General features: G+C 40.7%; 1 protein-coding gene across 2 annotated transcripts in view; it reads left to right on the top strand.

Moving 5' to 3' along the window:
• LOC121521360 (NACHT, LRR and PYD domains-containing protein 3-like) overlaps nt 1-18145 on the top strand; it is a 25392-nt gene extending 7247 nt beyond the window's left edge. Inside the window, exons 8-16 of one of the 2 annotated variants that reach the window (XM_041805309.1) lie at nt 3063-3108; nt 3263-3491; nt 3752-5564; nt 5645-5818; nt 5927-6100; nt 8538-8654; nt 11940-12113; nt 17220-17266; nt 17388-18145. In XM_041805309.1, coding sequence (XP_041661243.1) covers nt 3063-3108; nt 3263-3491; nt 3752-5564; nt 5645-5818; nt 5927-6100; nt 8538-8654; nt 11940-12113; nt 17220-17266; nt 17388-17920 — 3307 coding nt within the window. In that variant the 3' untranslated portion in view covers nt 17921-18145. Of the gene's footprint in view, nt 1-3062; nt 3109-3262; nt 3492-3751; nt 5565-5644; nt 5819-5926; nt 6101-8480; nt 8655-11939; nt 12114-17219; nt 17267-17387 lie in introns of both variants that reach the window. The other variant, XM_041805308.1, reaches the window with a different exon arrangement.

Genomic DNA, 18145 nt, shown 5'->3' with positions numbered 1-18145 from the left:
CTTATATCAGTTTATGAAGATTATCTTCATGAACAAAACGTGTAAGTTCCATGAGCTTTTATTGGAAACAGATCTTATTTTCAGCAATAATCCAAAAATCCATTGAAAAATTCCATAGGCCCGACGCCAAGGGAACCCATGTAATGCTAACTTCAGGGTTTGCCTACAAAATTACGTCACGACTGCACCACTCTATTATGGATGACTTTCAGTGCTGCACCAACAAGATGTCATGCCATTGGAAAAATAGAATAACAGGTTAAATTCATTCAGTGGATAATAGTTTGGCATTATAATTTCATGATAATGAGTGGTTAAATCAGCCATTAGATTAACCTCTGCACACATTAGTCCACTTATTTAGCACTCTCCTTTACCCACGGAGGATGAAAGGTGTTTGATATGCTGTGAGCTGTGGTTTGTGGCTCAATCAAGGGAAGAAGCTTTATTTCACAAACAAAAAATCCTCTCTTAAAGCCTGACTTTGCTGGAAACTGGTCAGAAATGTGGATAGGACTGCGATCCATTAGAATGAGGTCGTAGTGGAGCTCTGCAAAGATTTCTTTTACATTCTTCAGCTCTGATAAAATCTTTGTAACTTGTTGAAATACAGTGAGACAAAATATATAGATCTCTCGTGCCAGGGCCGTGAAGTATGCTGCACCCCAGCATGGAACAAATGCACTCACACTGGCCAAACATACCAAACTTTAGGCTCAAACGGGCCCAGGCATGGTACGGATGGCCTAATGTGAGTGCACCCTATAAGTCTATGCCCAGTCCACTAAGGGAAAATCGGTCACTCTTCTGTGAAGCACCTTACAGCAGTGGCACAAATAGCAAATTAAAGTGGTGAGGTAAGCAGCGTGGAGGAAGCTCCACAGATTAATGTAGTGTGCAGGTGCAGCATACACCAAGTCAGAGATCCGGAGGCAAGCAGAGCTTTGATGAAGCAAAGGGCAAAGTAGAAGCTAGGCTGAAGCAAAGCAGCGGCAAAACTTCAGAAGGAAAGGAGCAGTAGTTCTTTACATAAATGATGATGACCACAGCTCCCCAGCAAAACCATGAGCCTGTCAACCATAAAATAAACCCCATTAATATTTAGAATTAAAAGAGTAAAGATACAAGTATGTTTCGACACATTTATACAGGCTGCACCTGAACACCTGAGAGGAAGAGAAGAGCGTCACACACATTCTGCAGCGCCGACGAGCAGCCAGCATCACGCACGTCAGACACACATCCACAACAAGGCATCTAAAAATGAACGTTTAAGCTGAATGTGACAGGGTGATCTTTCATTCAAAAAAGCAGCTACGCTTAACATCTTTGCTAGTGGCAGCGGCAGAGAGGACACAAGGCAACCAAGAGGTGTGTGGGCAAGCCAACGAGCAATAGGGAGAGGAGACGAACACAGCTTCTATTTATAGAGTCCCTTTAAAAGGCAATAGGCTGATGAGGGTCGGCTACACAGACAGGAGGACGGATGAGGTACATCATGCTGCTACACCGGATGTAGTTGGTAGGGGTGTAAGAAAATATTGATGCACTGATATATTGTGATATTGCGGTACGTTACTCTATCGATATTTTAAAATGCAGTATCGATATTTTTTTAATGAATAATTTACCTTGTTGGTGCGGTAGTTTGTGGTGTAATTTCACCCCCTGATCGCTAGTTGGCGGCAGGCACCGCCAGCTGGCAGCAAGCAGTTGAATCGTCTTTCTTCTCCCCTGCTTAGACAACAAGATCACGCGAGACTTCCAGTCTGAGCAAGCCGGTTGTTTGTGCCTCCAAAGCTGCAGGTTGCTGACCCCTGCACCCTGCACTGGTCTTGTCTCCTAACACTGCTTCTGCTGTTAACATCTCTCACATATCCTTACAACACTAACTGCATACAATTGTACCATGACATTATATTACACTAATATGGGAATATGTCAGGTTTAGCATTGTATTTTTATTGGCAATAACATAAAAGAAAATCTCAGGTGACACAGCAAAAGTAATGTTGCTGTTACGAGTGTAACTTGTTACTTTAGTAACTAAGTACTGTAACTGATTACATTTTTTGAAAGTAACTATTAATATGTAGAGATCTCCAGCTTCCCATTCTCTAATCATATTATTGATGTTATAGTTAATGTCATGCTCAGGCCACAGCCCACGAGCAGCTTAAATATTGGCCTAACTGATAATGAATAGCAGCTGGGTGCACAGGTGAGCAGGGTTGAAGTTGATGTGGTGGGTGTGGCTGTCAGGCAGAGTGGAGTAGTGGCACGAGGTATTAAAAAGTACACACAGTGTAACACAGAATTCCTTGGTGTAAGAGATCTGTGAAGACAAGTTATTCTTTAATTTTTTCTGTTAAATGTCATCATCTGCTGTTCAGTAAAGCTGTTTTTACACATGCAATTCAGTACTATTATCATGTTTAATCAGCATGTTTTGATACATGACATAATTAACCAAGCTTGCCCCTCACAACATTATATTTATCTGATTAAAGATATATTAGACAAAAATATTAATTTCTCACTCTGCAGATAGGGACATTTCCCAAAGTCCAACTGTAATCGGTTTGCATTTATTGTGGCTGCGGTGGTTTTATCCTATGGTTATATGGTTTACATAGTCAGAATCGTCAGAATCAAAGTTTTCTGGTGGTGTATAACATGATATATTTACATTTTGTAAATAACTGAATAGTTGCAAAAGAATCTGCTGGTCTGCCAATGGGCCTCTGGACTTTAAGGGTTTTTGAAAAAATTTACATTGATTTGCTGGTATTCAAATCAGGGAGAGACTAGGTGGTTTGGGCTTATAATGTTATGAATAACCTTAAAGATTCAGGTCTTTTCTGAAGATATTTGTGGCTGGAGCCCTGAAACCCACCACCAGGCCCCACTGATGATGACAAGCAAACTTGAAATCTGACAATTCTGATCTATGCACCAACCTTTTATAAGGATAAATTGTTTGGTTATTTAACTACAAAAACCCTCATTTTATGATTTTGACAGAATTTGCTATGAATGAAAAGAATATTTTTCCTCCACAGACCAAAGGATCCCATTATTCAACAAAGGCTGGATTCCATATTTATGGTGTGTAAATGATCAAGAACACACACCTGCTTTGCATTTAAAGAATGAACTTTGAACCAGTCCTTCACTATACAGAGCAGAATGCTTCATGTCTGCCACACATGACCTGAATTTGATTTCTACAAGTTAAAGTTTATATTGTGTTCTGTTCCAGGCTCTAGAGAAGAACATTGCCTGTTTTGTGAAGAGTGAGCTGAAGAAGATCCAAAAAGTTCTATGTCTAGATTACCCAGAATGCTTTGAGAGTCAGATGGAAAAGGATGAAGTGTTGGAAGGTGAAGAGGAGGAGCAGTGGAGGAATAGCAGAGAGGCACTTCTGAAGATCACTCTTGACTTCTTGAGGAGAATGAAGCAGGAGGAGCTGGCTGACTGTCTGCAGAACAGTAAGGGTATTTTAGAAGATTCAATGTGATGGAAAGAGGAAATGGATGTAACCCAACAGAGATTCATTTGAATCTTTGCTGTTGATATGATGAAAAAATTTCTAACTTTTTGTAGATCTGTATAGTGTCAGAAACAGTTTAAAATGGGTTGTCTGAAAAGGACAAGGAAAAGAAGCACCATCTTGAAGTCTTGAAGTTTAAATAAAAGAAATAGATTGTAGCTTCAGCTTATCATATACATTTTATGTTTCCTCTTTCAGGAACTGCTGCTGCCAAGTGCAAACATGAACTAAAGTCTAACCTGGAGGACAAGTTTCAATTTCTGCATGAGGGGATTCCTTATGTAGGAAACCATAGACGTAATGTAGATCTGAATCAGATCTACACAGAGCTCTACATCACATTAGGAGACAGTGGAGAGGTCAATGATGAACACGAGGTCAGACAGATCGAAACAACATCCAGGAAACCAGATAGACCAGAAATAACCATCAAAGAAGAAGACCTCTTTAGAGGCATACCTGGAAGAGATGAACCAATCAGAACAGTGATGACAAAGGGCGTGGCTGGCATTGGGAAAACAGTCTTAACACAGAAGTTCACTCTGGACTGGGCTGAAGGCAAAGCCAACCAGGACATCCAGTTCACATTCCCATTCACTTTCAGAGAGCTGAATGTGCTGAAAGAGAAAAAGTTAAGCTTAGTGGAGCTTGTTCACCTCTTTTTTAATGAAACCAAAGAAGCAGGACTCTGCAGGTTTGAAGAGTTCCAGGTGGTGTTCATCTTTGATGGTCTGGATGAGTGTCGACTTCCTCTGGACTTCCACAACAGTGAGATTGTGACTGATGTCAAAGAGTCCATCTCAGTGGATGTGCTGCTGACAAACCTCATCAGGGGGAAACTGCTTCCATCTGCTCGCCTCTGGATAACCACACGACCTGCAGCAGCCAATCAGATCCCTCCTGAGTGTGTTGACATGGTGACAGAGGTCAGAGGGTTCACTGACCCTCAGAAGGAGGAGTACTTCAAGAAGAGATTCAGAGATGAGGAGCAGGCCAACAGAATCATCTCCCACATCAAGATATCCAGAAGCCTCCACATCATGTGCCACATCCCAGTCTTCTGCTGGATCACTGCTACAGTCCTGGAGGATGTGCTGAAGACCAGAGAGGGAGGAGAGCTGCCCAAGACCCTGACTGAGATGTTCATCCACTTCCTGGTGGTTCAGACCAAAAGGAAGAACATCAAGTATGATGGAGGAGCTGAGACTGATCCACTCTGGGATCCAGAGAGCAGGAAGATGATTGAGGCTCTGGCTGATCTGGCTTTTGAGCAGCTGCAGAAAGGAAACCTGATCTTCTATGAACCAGACCTGATGGAGTGTGGCATCAATATCAAAGAAGCCTCGGTGTACTCAGGAGTGTTCACACAGATCTTCAGAGAGGAGAGAGGACTGTACCAGGACAAGGTGTTCTGCTTCATCCATCTGAGCGTTCAGGAGTTTCTGGCTGCTCTTCATGTCCATCAGACCTTCATCAACTCTGGAGTCAACCTGATGGCAGAAGAACAAACTCCATCACTGACCCCTAAAATAGTTGGTTACAACAATGAGCTGAACCACCTCCATCAGAGTGGTGTTAACCGGGCCTTGAAGAGTCCAAATGGACACCTTGACTTGTTCCTCCGTTTCCTCCTGGGTCTTTCACTACAGACTAATCAGAATCTTCTCCGAGGTCTGCTGACACAGACAGGAAGTGACTCACAGACCAATCAGGAAACAGTCCAGTACCTCAGGACAAAGATCAGTGAGAATGTGTCTGCAGAGAAAAGCATCAATCTGTTCCACTGTCTGAATGAACTGAATGACCGTTCTCTAGTGGAGCAGATCCAACAGTCCCTGAAATCAGGACGTCTCTCCACAGATTATTTATCCCCTGCTCAGTGGTCAGCTCTGGTCTTCATCTTGCTGTCTTCAGAAAATGATCTTGATGTGTTTGACCTGAAGAAATACTCTGCCTCAGAGGAGGCTCTTCTAAGGCTGCTGCCAGTGGTGAAAGCCTCAGACAAAGCTCTGTATGTGAATATCTTAATATCTGTTTTGTGTTCATGATTAATGAAATATTTTTTCATGATAATCACTCAATTTTCTTCAGATTAAGTGGATGTAATCTCTCAGAGAGAAGCTGTGGACCTCTGTCTTCAGTCCTCAGCTCCAAGTCCTCCAGTCTGAGAGAGCTGGACCTGAGTAACAATGACCTGCAGGATTCAGGCCTGGAGCTTCTGTCCTCTGGACTGGAGAGTACATGCTGTGAATTAGAAACTCTTAAGTCAGTCTCTCAGGCTTTGCTCATATTTTGAAGGTTTATAAACAAGACAAATATAGCTTCTACATTTCTTATTCATAAGACCAATATTTTTTTTAACTGTCTTTTAAGGTTAAGTGCATGTAGCTTATCAGAGAGAAGTTGTGAAGCTCTGTCTTCAGTCCTCAGCTCCCAGTCCTCCAGCCTGAGAGAGCTGGACCTGAGTAACAACGACCTGCAGGATTCAGGAGTGAGCCTTCTTTTTGCTGGACTGGCGAGTCCACACTGTAAACTGGCAACTTTCAGGTCAGAAAGAAGCTCTTTATTTTTAGTAATTCTCTCCGAGACATTACAAAAGTATTCATATTCCTTGAACTTTTCCACATTTCTTCACATTACAACCACAAACATAAATATATTTTATTGGTTTTTTTGCATGATAGACAAACACAAAATGGCACATAATTGTGAAGTGGAAGGAAAATTAAACATGGCTTTCAAAAGTTTTTACAAATGAAAATCTTGAGAGTGTGGTGTGCAAAAGTATTCAGCCCCTTGGAGTCAATACTTTGTAGAGCAACCTTTCGCTGCAATTACAGCTGCAAGTCTCTCTTCCACCTTGCTAAATAGCCCAAGCTCAGTCAGATTTGATGGAGAGCATCTGTGAACAGCAATTTTTTTAAGTCTGACCACAGATTTTCAATGGGAATGAGGTTCTCTGGCTGTAGGTTAAGGGTCATTGTCCTGCTAGAAGGTCAACCTCCGCCCCAGTCTCAAGTCTTTTGCCGATTCTAACAGGTTATAATCCAAGATTGCCCTGTATTTGGCTCCATCCATCTTGCCATCAACTCTGACCAGCTTTCCTGTCCCAACTGATGGAAAAGCATCCCCACAGCATGATGCTGCCACCCCAATGTTTTACAGTGATGTACAGTGTTAGTTTTCTGCCTTGGGTTTAGGCCAGAAGGTTCAATGTTGGTCTGATCTGACCAAAGCACCTTCCTCCACATGTTTGGTGTGTCCCCCACACGGCTTTTTGCAAACTGCAAACAAGACTCTTTATGGCTTTTTTTTTCAACAATGGATTTCTTCTTGCTACTCTTCCATAATGGCCAGATTTGTGGAGTGCATGGCTAATAGTTCTCCCACCTGAGCCGTTGATCTCTGCAGCTCCTCCAGAGTTCCCATGGGCCTCTTTGTTGCTTCTCTGATCAATACTCTCCTTGCCCGGCCTGTAAGTTAAGGTGGATGGCCATTTCTCCGTAAGTTTGTAATTGTGCCATGCTCTTGCCATTTTCGGCTGATGGATTGAACTCTGCTCTTTGAGACGTTCAAAGCTAGAAATATTTTTTTATAACCTAACCCTGCTTTAAACTTCTCCACAACTTTATCCCTGATCTATCTGGTGTGTTCCTTGGTCTTCATGGTGCTGTTTGTTCAGTGATGTTCTCCAACATATGTCTGAGGCTGTCACAGAACAGCTGTATTTAGACTGATTAGATACACACAGGTGGACTCTATTTACTAATTAGGCGACTTCTGAAGGCATTTGGTTGCACTGGATTTTATTCATGGGTATCAGACTTCAGGGGGCTGAATACTTTTGCACACCACACTTTTTAGATTTTAATTTTTAAAAAATTTTGAAAGCCATGTTTACTTTTCTTTCCACTTCATAATTATGTGCCATTTTGTGTTCGTCTGTCACGCAAAATCCCAATAAAATATATTTATGTTTGTGGCCCCTTATGATCCTAGTGTGTTATTCATAAAACTTCCAAAGAAGAAAGATTTGGTCCAAGTTACAAAACTCAGAGAACTACAAACATGAGATAGATCTCCAAACATTGGAACGTGTTCCCTCTAAAGTCAGCATTGGCTTTACAGACATGTAATTACTTGTATAGACATTTCAGTTATTTTTGGACGCTGGTGCAAATAGATGCATCTACTCTCCCCTCTAATTCCATCATACTATGGCTGTTCCACGATTCACTGGCAAAACACACTGTGGGGCAAATCACCTTCTCTTGAGTCAGCAGGGCAGTTCCACTGCCCTCCGGTCTGGCTCCAGTGCGTCCCAGATGTGATCCAAACAATTGGAAAATCGCACAAAGTATCCAGTCAACTTTGAAATACAACACAATACATGGACTCCAGATCATAAATCACCACTACATCAACATTCCATCTCACCCATCAGCACAGTTCATTGTAAGATCAGTGGGTCAAAGAGTAATTGCGTTGCTGTTGACAGAGAAAAGTTAACTTTGAGGGGGAAAACCACAGAATTTTACATCAATCCAAACATCCGTTGAATGTTCCGTTCGACTCCTCAGTCACCTACAGGGTCCAAAACTAACACTCGCCACTTGCCAATTACGGGTAGATTTTGTCTCTGGCTTTTATTATTCCCTCACTTGTAATTCTTGCTAGGATATCTAAGACAAAGTTAGGAATTTTCTGATAAGATCGCCCAATGTTTGAATGGTTGTGCCTTGGTTTGCCTTAAGCCATCAGTGAAAATACATAAATACAGTCAACAAGTTCATTCATTTGTTTAGGCTGACAGACATCACAGATCAATGCAAGGGAAGATAATTTTTATTTGAAAGAAATTTGTTTAAGTATTAGAGCAAAATATATTCATGTAAATGAAATATAAGATATTTAATTGTCTTTTAAGGTTGGGTGGATGTCACCTGTCAGAGAGTAGCTGTGAAGCTCTGACTTTAATCCTCAGCTCCCAGATCTCCAGTCTGAGAAAGCTGGACCTGAGTAACAATGACCTGCAGGATTCAGGACTGCAGCGGCTGTCTACTGGACTGGAAAGTCCACATTGTATTCTTGAAAGTCTAAGGTAGGATTAAGCTTTTTTCTTGAATACATCATCCTTTTAGTCAGGGCTGCAAAATTTGGGGAAAAGTAACACTGCAACATCAATTTTTTGCCTAAAATGTAAGGGTTAATGCCGGATAAGGTGTCCAGTTGTCAGGGATTAATGGATGACACAGAGGCCTGAGCCATCCTCTGATGCACAGTGGATATTTTCTTCCATGGAGTCCATTAATACTATACTGCTTTAAATGTTTATAGCAAAGTGCTAATTTTCAACACATGTCCATGGGAGGCTTTTAAAGGTAGACTATGCAAATTTTTTTTCCCTCTAGGTGTCGTAGGAGAGCAAAGCCTTGAAAATGTAAACAAAGAGGAGTTTTTGACACACCTCCACCATCTCGAAGCCTCCCCCTTTAGCCACTTTAGCTTCTGTTGATCCTAAACACCGATCATATCCAAGTTTATATGTAACGCTCGAGGCAACCTTTACTGCTAATATCTTTTTTCAGCTGCAGTTAACCATTTCACGAGTTCTTCTTATCCTGGCCAGTTGTGTTATAGCATCAATTAAACATAAAAACATCAGCTTCAAACAAGACTTGGGTGATTTGAGTTAAACAAAATTTGAGACACTACCTGATTTGAGTAGAGCTACCTCCGTCTGCAGCCTCCATTTATTAGCAGCAGGCTAACATTAGCACGCCTAGCTTCCATTCATTTTTACCCCACGTTTATTTCAGCCGCACTTTCATACTCAGCTTAAATGTCCAACCATAAGAATAGTGCTGTGTCAATAAATCAACTCTGGACAAATGTTGAGACAACGTGCACAATGAATGAAAAGATGTAGCCTACTTATGCATCCACGAGAAGCAAAGCCAGTTCTGAGTCATGCGAGAGCTTTTTAGCATCGCGTAGGGCTCGCCACCGAGGAAAAGCAAGTCTGATATTAACTCTAGTTTTTCCTCTCGCTTTGTCAGAGGGTTTCCTAGACAAATGTCGAGGCATTTTAGGTGGGGGGGAAGTCAGTGGCAGGCCTTTTGGTCGGACGCTTCAGACTGGAGCCTGCCATTTACACTCCTCTCAGCTGTTTGGGTGAAACAGTTACCTGCAGCAGCACTGCGAATTTATACCCCTGGGGGCGCTTCTAGGAGGAGAGGGATGTGTGCCAGAGGAGAAGGTTACCGCCCCAATCCAGTCCGGACAGAGTTATAAACATCCCATATAAACAAAACTACAGGGTACTGAAGTTTTAATTCAGTGTGTTAAAACTGTACTCAGAAAAACATTTACATAGCATATGTTTGATTTTTAATACTTTAAAGTGTAAAATGTCGGATATTCTACCTTTAAAGATCAGAGCTGTAAAAAAAGGGAAAAATTAGAAAATAACAGAGATACCTAAAACACAGGACATTAGCAAATACATCAGAATTAAAATATCCAAGACAGATAAAATACAAGTCCAATAATAATAATAATAATGAAAAAAAAGCTGTATTAGAGATGGCTCAGCTTGGTCAGTAGATTATTCCAGAGTTTTGCTCCTGTGACAGAGAAGGCTGATTGTCCAAAGGACGTTTTGCGCATTGGAATTTGAAAGTTACCATTTACAGAAACCCATGTGCTCGCTTGATTAGAGTCCTGATATCTGCTTACAAATTCACCAAACATAGATAGAACTAGATCATGTAAACATTTAAAAAACATTTTAAGATTACAGTAGCTGATGAAGCTTTCAAAGATAAGCATATTGTGTTGTGTGTGTTAACTTCTTATGCTGTAGTCACTTGCCAACAAAAATAATTAATAAAACCAGTAATTTATTTTTTCATGTGTTGTGCGGTCAAAATAGAAAGTTTTACAAAACCAACTCCTTTTCCTTAGCAACACCTGAATGCTTGACTAATGACTGGAATATTCATCAAAATTCCGTAAATTTTTTAGGGAACGTAAATGTAGTTCAGTGCTCCAATAAGTAGGACAGGCCATAGAAAGGAAGTAGCACAGGAAGTAAACATATGACCAGCTGGTGCACTTGGCTCCAGAGAAAAACAGCGTGATTATGTGCATAACTGTCAACCAATACATCTCCTCTTCTTGGATTCAATATTACAGACTCCCAATGCCTACACATAAACAGGCACACAAACAAACACACACCTAAATGATTCAGACTCCTGTCACAATTCACAGCACAATTGCCCTTGTTAGCAGCCGTGGTAGATAAATTTATATGCCAAACAGTAAGAGAAAGTATGAAACCACAGGCTTGCGCAACTTACGTGGCATGAACAAAACTCATAAAATTCAGGCGACACAGATGCTTAACCAAAATGTCCCGAGAGCCTCTGCACAGTGTCAGTTCACTGTATGATATATTAATGAGGTGCATTAAATTGATGTCACACGGACAAACAACAAAAATGACAGGCATTAAACAACAAGGGTTGTTGTTATTGTGCTGCAATGTGCACAATGGTTAAGTTCAAAGGTTAAGTTGTGTTAAGTTTCTACACCATATATTTATCATTCTTTAAAAGGATGATTTTTTTCACAGACATAAAAATGTGTTCACTTTCAGTTGTTTTAAAATCTTGTTTTATTTTATGTTTTTAACAGTAAGTAAAAAAAAACAAACAAAAAAAAAACATAAAACATGATAATCCATTGTTTGTGTGAACTCAAATACCCAAATAGTTAGGGCTGGGTCCCTCCAACCAACCAGTCTAGTTTCACCCCCTGTTGTTAAACTTACACACATGAAGTTAAGTGACTGTCCAGCTGCAGGATAGAGGTCTGTTGATGGGATGGAGTGGGCAACAAAGGAAGGGAATCTTTGACCCAGGTAAAGGTCTAAACTTTTTTTTCCCTCTCCTTCATTGATCTGATTGACAGTGAGTAACCCTGCTCTTGCTGAGAATGTCTATGTCTGCTTCCAGACTTTAAAAACATCTCACACTGAGAATAGAAAATCAGAGAAACAAGCATAAAAAGATAAAAAGAAGTGAATGAATTTATGCTTATTCTGAAAATGTATGAATTTTCATGTTCGTTAATAAACTGCACAGTGCACTGCTCTGCTGAAAGAAAACAAATATCAGTTTCTTTAATTTCTTAAAGTTTTTTGCATCTTGGACTGGAAAGGGGTTACATTGGAGTGGCAGGGTACTGAAATCAAGCACTGAAATCAATATTTTGATGACTCAGTATGTATCAGATATGTTGGTACTGGATTTTGGTACTCAGCCCCTGTAATGACTGTCAATATCTGCAGGATTTTAAACTATTGCTTTTCTAATTCCAGTCTGTCAGGCTGTCTGATCACAGAGGAAGGCTGTTCTTGTCTGGCCTCAGCTCTGAGATCCAACCCCTCCCATCTGAGAGAGTTGGACCTGAGCTACAATCATCCAGGAGAGTCTGGAAAAAAGTTGCTGTCTGTAGGACAGAAGGATCCACTCTGGAGTCTGGACACACTCAGGTACAAACAAATGAGACAACAATATACAGGGTTTCCCATCAATTACTGAGACCATGGTGCTCTGCTGTTGTCTAATCTTTACTTCCATTGTATAATTTGTCCCAGCATCGTTACATTTTCAAACTCAGAAACTAAGGAACTGATCTTTGACTTCAGACGTCAGAGAGAAACCGTGGAGGAGTGCACCATTCATAATGAAAACGTTGAGATTGTAAGATCATGCAAATATTTGTGTACATATTTGGATGATCAACTTAAATTTGATGTGAACACTGAGACTGTCAAGAAGGGGCAAGAGCGAATTTCGTTTCTATCAGTCTTGTTGAGTCCTCTTGTTTTTTTTTCATCTGCTGGAGTCGAAGTCTATCGGTGAAGGAGAGAAACAGTCTGAACAGTATTGTTAAAATTTGTTCTAAAATCATTGGTGTTAAACAGAGAGGTTTAAATTCCGTTTGTAACTAGCAGATCCTTCGTAAGGCTGAGTGTATTCTGGCTTCTCCTGATCATGTACTTTATGGTGAATTTTTTCTATTGCCATCAAGATGTCGTTATGTTTTACCTGTGCGTAGAACCAACTGCCATTTAAAATAATTTATTCTGTTGCAATCAGATTATTAAATGCTCCTTAGGATCTTATGTATCTCTTTCAGTCTTTTCGATACCAAGTCCCTTTTAGCCTAAGTTATATCAGTATTCACTTTTTTAGGTCTTACTGTGTATTTTAGCTTACACTTACTGTTGCTGTCTTTGTCACTGTGTTTTTATCTATGTTTTTATGTACAAGCTGCTCTGAACCAATTGCCCCTTGAGAGTTTGAAAAAGGTAATGGATTGAATTGAATCAGCAGTGAACCCATATGTCAGGGGTCACTAAAAGGCGGACCGCAGTCCAGATCCGGAGCCAGGCGCCATCCGATACGGACCTGGACCCGGACCTACAATCATTAGAAAGACAAAGAGAGTAGATGAACTACTATACTATTTAACGTGTAAATTGTGAAATGTGAGACTATTGTGATGGTCTATGCAGTGCATTTGTCACGAAGTTGCCTTAAAGTCAGAGACCAAGCTTTGACAGCTTGGTCTATGGCTAGAAATTTGACAGCTCAGGAGTGAACCAAGGGTTGGCTCTATCTTTGATTCTGAGCTTTTTATGAAGTGCTTGTTTATCAACTGAAAGGAATGTATTTGAGAAATAGTTCTATCAACATCAGCAATTTCAGCAGTGGGGTTAATGCCTCTCTGATAAAGGTCATTAATAAAAACTTGTTCTTTAAAATGTTTTAAATTCCTTTTAAAAACATTTTTTGATTTACTTTTGTTCAGGAGTGTATCTCTAACGCAGGCTGTTGGGTAATGACCACTTATCCCTAGATCAAACACACTCTGGGCTAAAATTTTGTCACTCCAGTTGGTCAGAAGTAGACCTAGATCTGGTGTGGCCTTTTGGATTGGGTCTAGTGGGCCCAGTGATAATTTGTTTAAGATGTAGATCACAGCACAATAATTAAAGAACTTCAGAGGCATTGGTTAACCAATCAAGATTAAAGTCACCTAGAATTATCATTTCTTTGTGAGCACAGCGAACAAGAAGATCCCCAGCTTACCTAATGAGCATGGGTCAGCAGAAGGAGGTTGATATACTCCTACTACTGCAACAGAATTGTTATGCCCACATTTAACATTTAAGGTGATAAATTCAAAGCATTTAGGTTCACTGACAGCATTAAAAACAGACACAGACTTTTTAGATAGATAGAGACTCCCCCACCTTTACTAGCTCTATCTGTTCTACATATATTATTATCATCACTTGCCACATCTGAGTCATCCAGTTTTTTTTTTTTTAGCCAAGTTTCTGATATTACTAAAATATCGGGATCAGCTTCTGATACCAGTATATTTAGATGATCCAGCTTTTCTTGTTTACACGAGCCTCTGATGTTGAGATGAATTAATCCCAAACCTTTTCTGGATTTAAATGGACCAAGATTATTACCTTTTATGTTTAGATGTTGACCATCACAGGCAAATAAATCCAATCTATTCCAAAAGCCACTGAAGTTGTCAACAAACTGGACGCCATGGTTAAAACAATGGCCTTCGAGCCACACATATAGTTGTTGGAGATGACTTAAATGTCTCCAAAACACAGTGACGGTATGGGGCCAGAGACAACGCACTATGCAGTATTTGCTTGTTAAGCATCCAAAGGGAACTACAGTATCTACGGGAGGAATTATTAAGCTAATTGATACTAGAATGTAACATCATTTAGACTGCAGGACTTTGAGTCCGACTCGAGTTTGAAGCCCTTGAGGGGTGAGTAGGTCTTCAAGTTATGACTTCAGCTTCAGCACAGACACACCTCTCCCTCTCCGTGACTCTCTGGTGTGGTGAGGTAAAATAACTCGAAGCACAGATGAGTTTTCTTGAAGTTGCAACATTGTGTCACACGGTGTTTCATGCAGCTGCTTTGACATACTGTTATTGTTTAGGAGGGGGCAGGGTGAGTGTTTGTGAAGTGAGGCACAAGTTGTGCCACGCTTTAGTGTCCCCCCGGAATATATTCCCCAGATATACCTTCCTCGTTCTAAAAAACACAGCATTTCAGTCAAATTCATTCAATTTCTGCGATTCTGGCATTAAATAGTAGATTCCGTTTTCATTGACCGATTCCACGATTCCTTTAACGCGGAAATCATAGGGCCCTCAACTCCTTGTCACAGCTCATTCGTCTTTTCGTCTACTCTCTGTCTTTCTAATGATTGTAGGTCCCGGTCCATGTCTGTATCGGATGGCGTCTGGGTCCGGAACCGGACCCGGACCCGGACCCAGACCGGTCCACCAGTTAGTGACCCCTGCTATACGGATTCTCCCACCTCATCGAGTCAAAGGCTTTTCCAGCATCTAGGCTGACCAAAATTGCACCAATATTATCTGTAGAAATATGACTCATTATTTGAAGTGTCCTCCCCTCAACTGTTTATTAACAAGATTTTCCAGTACCTAAGCCAAAACAGAAATTCTGGAAATAGGCTTGCAGTTATGTAAAATGTGAATGGACAGATTTCTAGGTTTGAGGGATTATGTGACCAGGGACAGATTAAAAATATGAGTTTACTCTTGAAAGAGGGGCTTCACTTAGTCTGGGCCAGCAGACTTTGTTGTGTCTAAAATCTTGGGCTTTATGCACCTCATAGACTAATGGAATAACAGCAATACAGCAGAAAGAGTAAATAAACTGAATTGATAAAAATCACCAAATTTAGGCATTTATTTGCGAGAAAGGTCTTGTCCTAAATCCTTTGAAGTTTTATCTGCAGTATATTAAATCAGAAAATTCATTCTTGGTTGGGTAGACTGAGAATTGTTGCATGTCTTTTATTTTTGATGGCTGTGCAAAAAATGCATTTATTTATTTTCTTAAGGGTTTATTTTGGGCATTTTTGTGCCTTTATTTGATAGAGGAGGATAGTGGATTGAGTAGTAAACAAGGACGAGAACGGGGAGAGACATGCGGTAAACAGCCTCAGGCCAGATTCGAACCCAGGCTGTCTGCGTACATGGGCCGCGCCTTTACCACTCGGCAACCTGCTCCCCAAAAACTGCATTTATTTTTATGAGTTCAGCTCTTAATAAGTCTTAGGACATCTTAATTTGATTTTAACAAGCGTAGGAACCCTGCTGAAATGTCCATATCCAGCTGTACATTTCCCCCAACTCCACCACAGTCACCCACTCCAGTCTTACCAACTGCCTTACTGAAATAAATCATAGATGAATTCACATTTCTTTTCATAAAAATACAATAACTCTAAAATTATGAAATTCTGCCTCAAATCACTCACCAAATCTGTTCTTTGAGGCTCAAAGATCATAGCCATCCATCCATTATTCCCCTCCCCTGCTTCTGAAACCTTACTTCATGCTATTGACACTTCCAAACTTGAAGTCTACAATAACATGTTTAGTAATGAAGGGCTGCAACGATTAGTTGACATAATCGACCACGTCAACTATAGAAATTAGTCAACACAGAAATTCAAGTGTCGACTAATCGTATGATTGTTTTTGATATTGGTAAAATCAAATACTGGCTGGTAAAAACTCGTCCGTACTTGCAGTTCACTACTCAAAGAAGAGAGCCAACCTCACACTGGAACATGTTGACATGTTCATGTTCCTGCACTGCAATTTAAAGAAATTCTAATCTATTGTTTAGTCACTTGGGCTTGAAGTTTGATTTGTTTACATTAATCTTTATTTGCCCTTTTGGACTTTGGATGGGCAGTCTGCTTCATTTACTTTTATGGACATACCAGTCACTTTAAGAAAAGCCATCCTTTAGTTATTTGTAAGCTGCAAGGCAGGTAAACTGCTACTATTTAAATTGCTACTATTTACGTAAAATGGGGATCCAAAACAGTATGCCAAATAATCGCGATCAGTCAACTAATCGGGAAATTTATTGATAGATTAGTCTACTTAAAAATGATCATTAGTTGCAGCCCTATAGTAATGCATCTTCTTTAAGTCCTTAGTTAACTTTGGTATATTCAGCACTCCACTGCATGCCTTCTCAACCACACCTGTTCCCTGCACATCACCCCTGTCCTTTGAAATCCCCTCTGACTCCCCATCCCATGCCAAATGCAGTTCAAAATTCTTCCTCATCTAAAAGGCCCTTGATCACCAGCCCCCCTCATAACTCACTGACCTCCTACATCATCACACTCCTATAACTATCCCCCGTCCTTCTAACACCTGCAGTATATCCTGTCTCCATCATTCAGCACCATGCATTGAAGGGATGGCTCCCCAAAAAATATTGAACACTGCACTGACTTGTCTAAAATTAATTCCCTTTTCAAGACCTTTTTAAACAAGCCTTTAATTTGTGATCTAATGTTGTTTTGACTTTTTTTTTTATCTGTGTACGATGTTGCTCTCTCTTTTTGGATCTTTGTAACCACGTACAGTATTTTAAAGTGTCTTTGAGTATTTAAAAGTGCACATTATTATCATTGCCATTGCTGTTCAAGCCATGCAAAAGGTAGGACTCATGCTGGACTGAAAATCATTCCCTCTGTGTTTCTTCCTCCAGGATGGACCACGGTGGAGAGCTGAGGTTAAAACCTGGTCTGAAGAAGTGTAAGTGTGGAATCAGTTTGACTCCTGATGACCAAACAGCAAAAAAAAAAAAAAAAAAAAAAAAAAACTTTTCAGGTGTGTCTGATGATAAACTGCTGCTGTGTCTTTTTCTCTCCATCAGATTTCTGTGAACTCGCACTGGACCCAAACACGGCACACAGAAAGCTGAAACTGTCTAAAAACAACAGGAAGGTGACACGTGTGGGAGAGAATCAGTCATATCCTGATCATCCAGACAGATTTGACTTCTCACCTCAGCTTCTGCATAGAGATGGTCTGACTGGTCGCTGTTACTGGGAGGTCAAGTGGAGAGGAAGTGTTGATGTATCAGTGAGTTACAGAAAAATCAGAAGGAAAGGAGGCAGTGATGACTGTCTGTTTGGACATAATGATCAGTCCTGGAGACTTTTCTGCTCCCCTAAAGGTTTCTCTGTTCGTCACAATAACAAACAAACAGACCTCCCTCTCTCCCAGTCCTTCTCCTCTGGTAGAGTAGCAGTGTATGTGGACTATGATGCTGGCTCTTTGTCCTTCTACAGCGTCTCCTCTGACACTCTGACCCACCTCTACACCTTCAGCACCACATTCACTGAACCTCTCTATCCTGGGTTTGGGTTTAGATGGGACTCCTCAGTGTCTCTGTGTTCTCTGTAGGAGGGAGAATCTCCTCCTCTACACAACAATTCTACACAACAAAGACTGACTGCTTTGTGTGTGAGCTTATGCCCTTTGAGAGGACATACAGTAACTTTAAAGGAACCTCATTCATTTTAGTATCTGTCATAGCTTGATTCAAAACAGTTCCCACTGCTTCCACCCCACTCACTCACCACCGCCCAACCCTCCCCCTACTCTCTCTCACACCAAAACCTCACTTTA

This window comes from Cheilinus undulatus, linkage group 14 (genome assembly GCF_018320785.1).
Source record: "Cheilinus undulatus linkage group 14, ASM1832078v1, whole genome shotgun sequence".
In the NCBI taxonomy this organism is placed as follows: Eukaryota; Metazoa; Chordata; class Actinopteri; order Labriformes; family Labridae; genus Cheilinus; species Cheilinus undulatus.
This window is presented reverse-complemented; position numbering and strand designations above follow the sequence as displayed.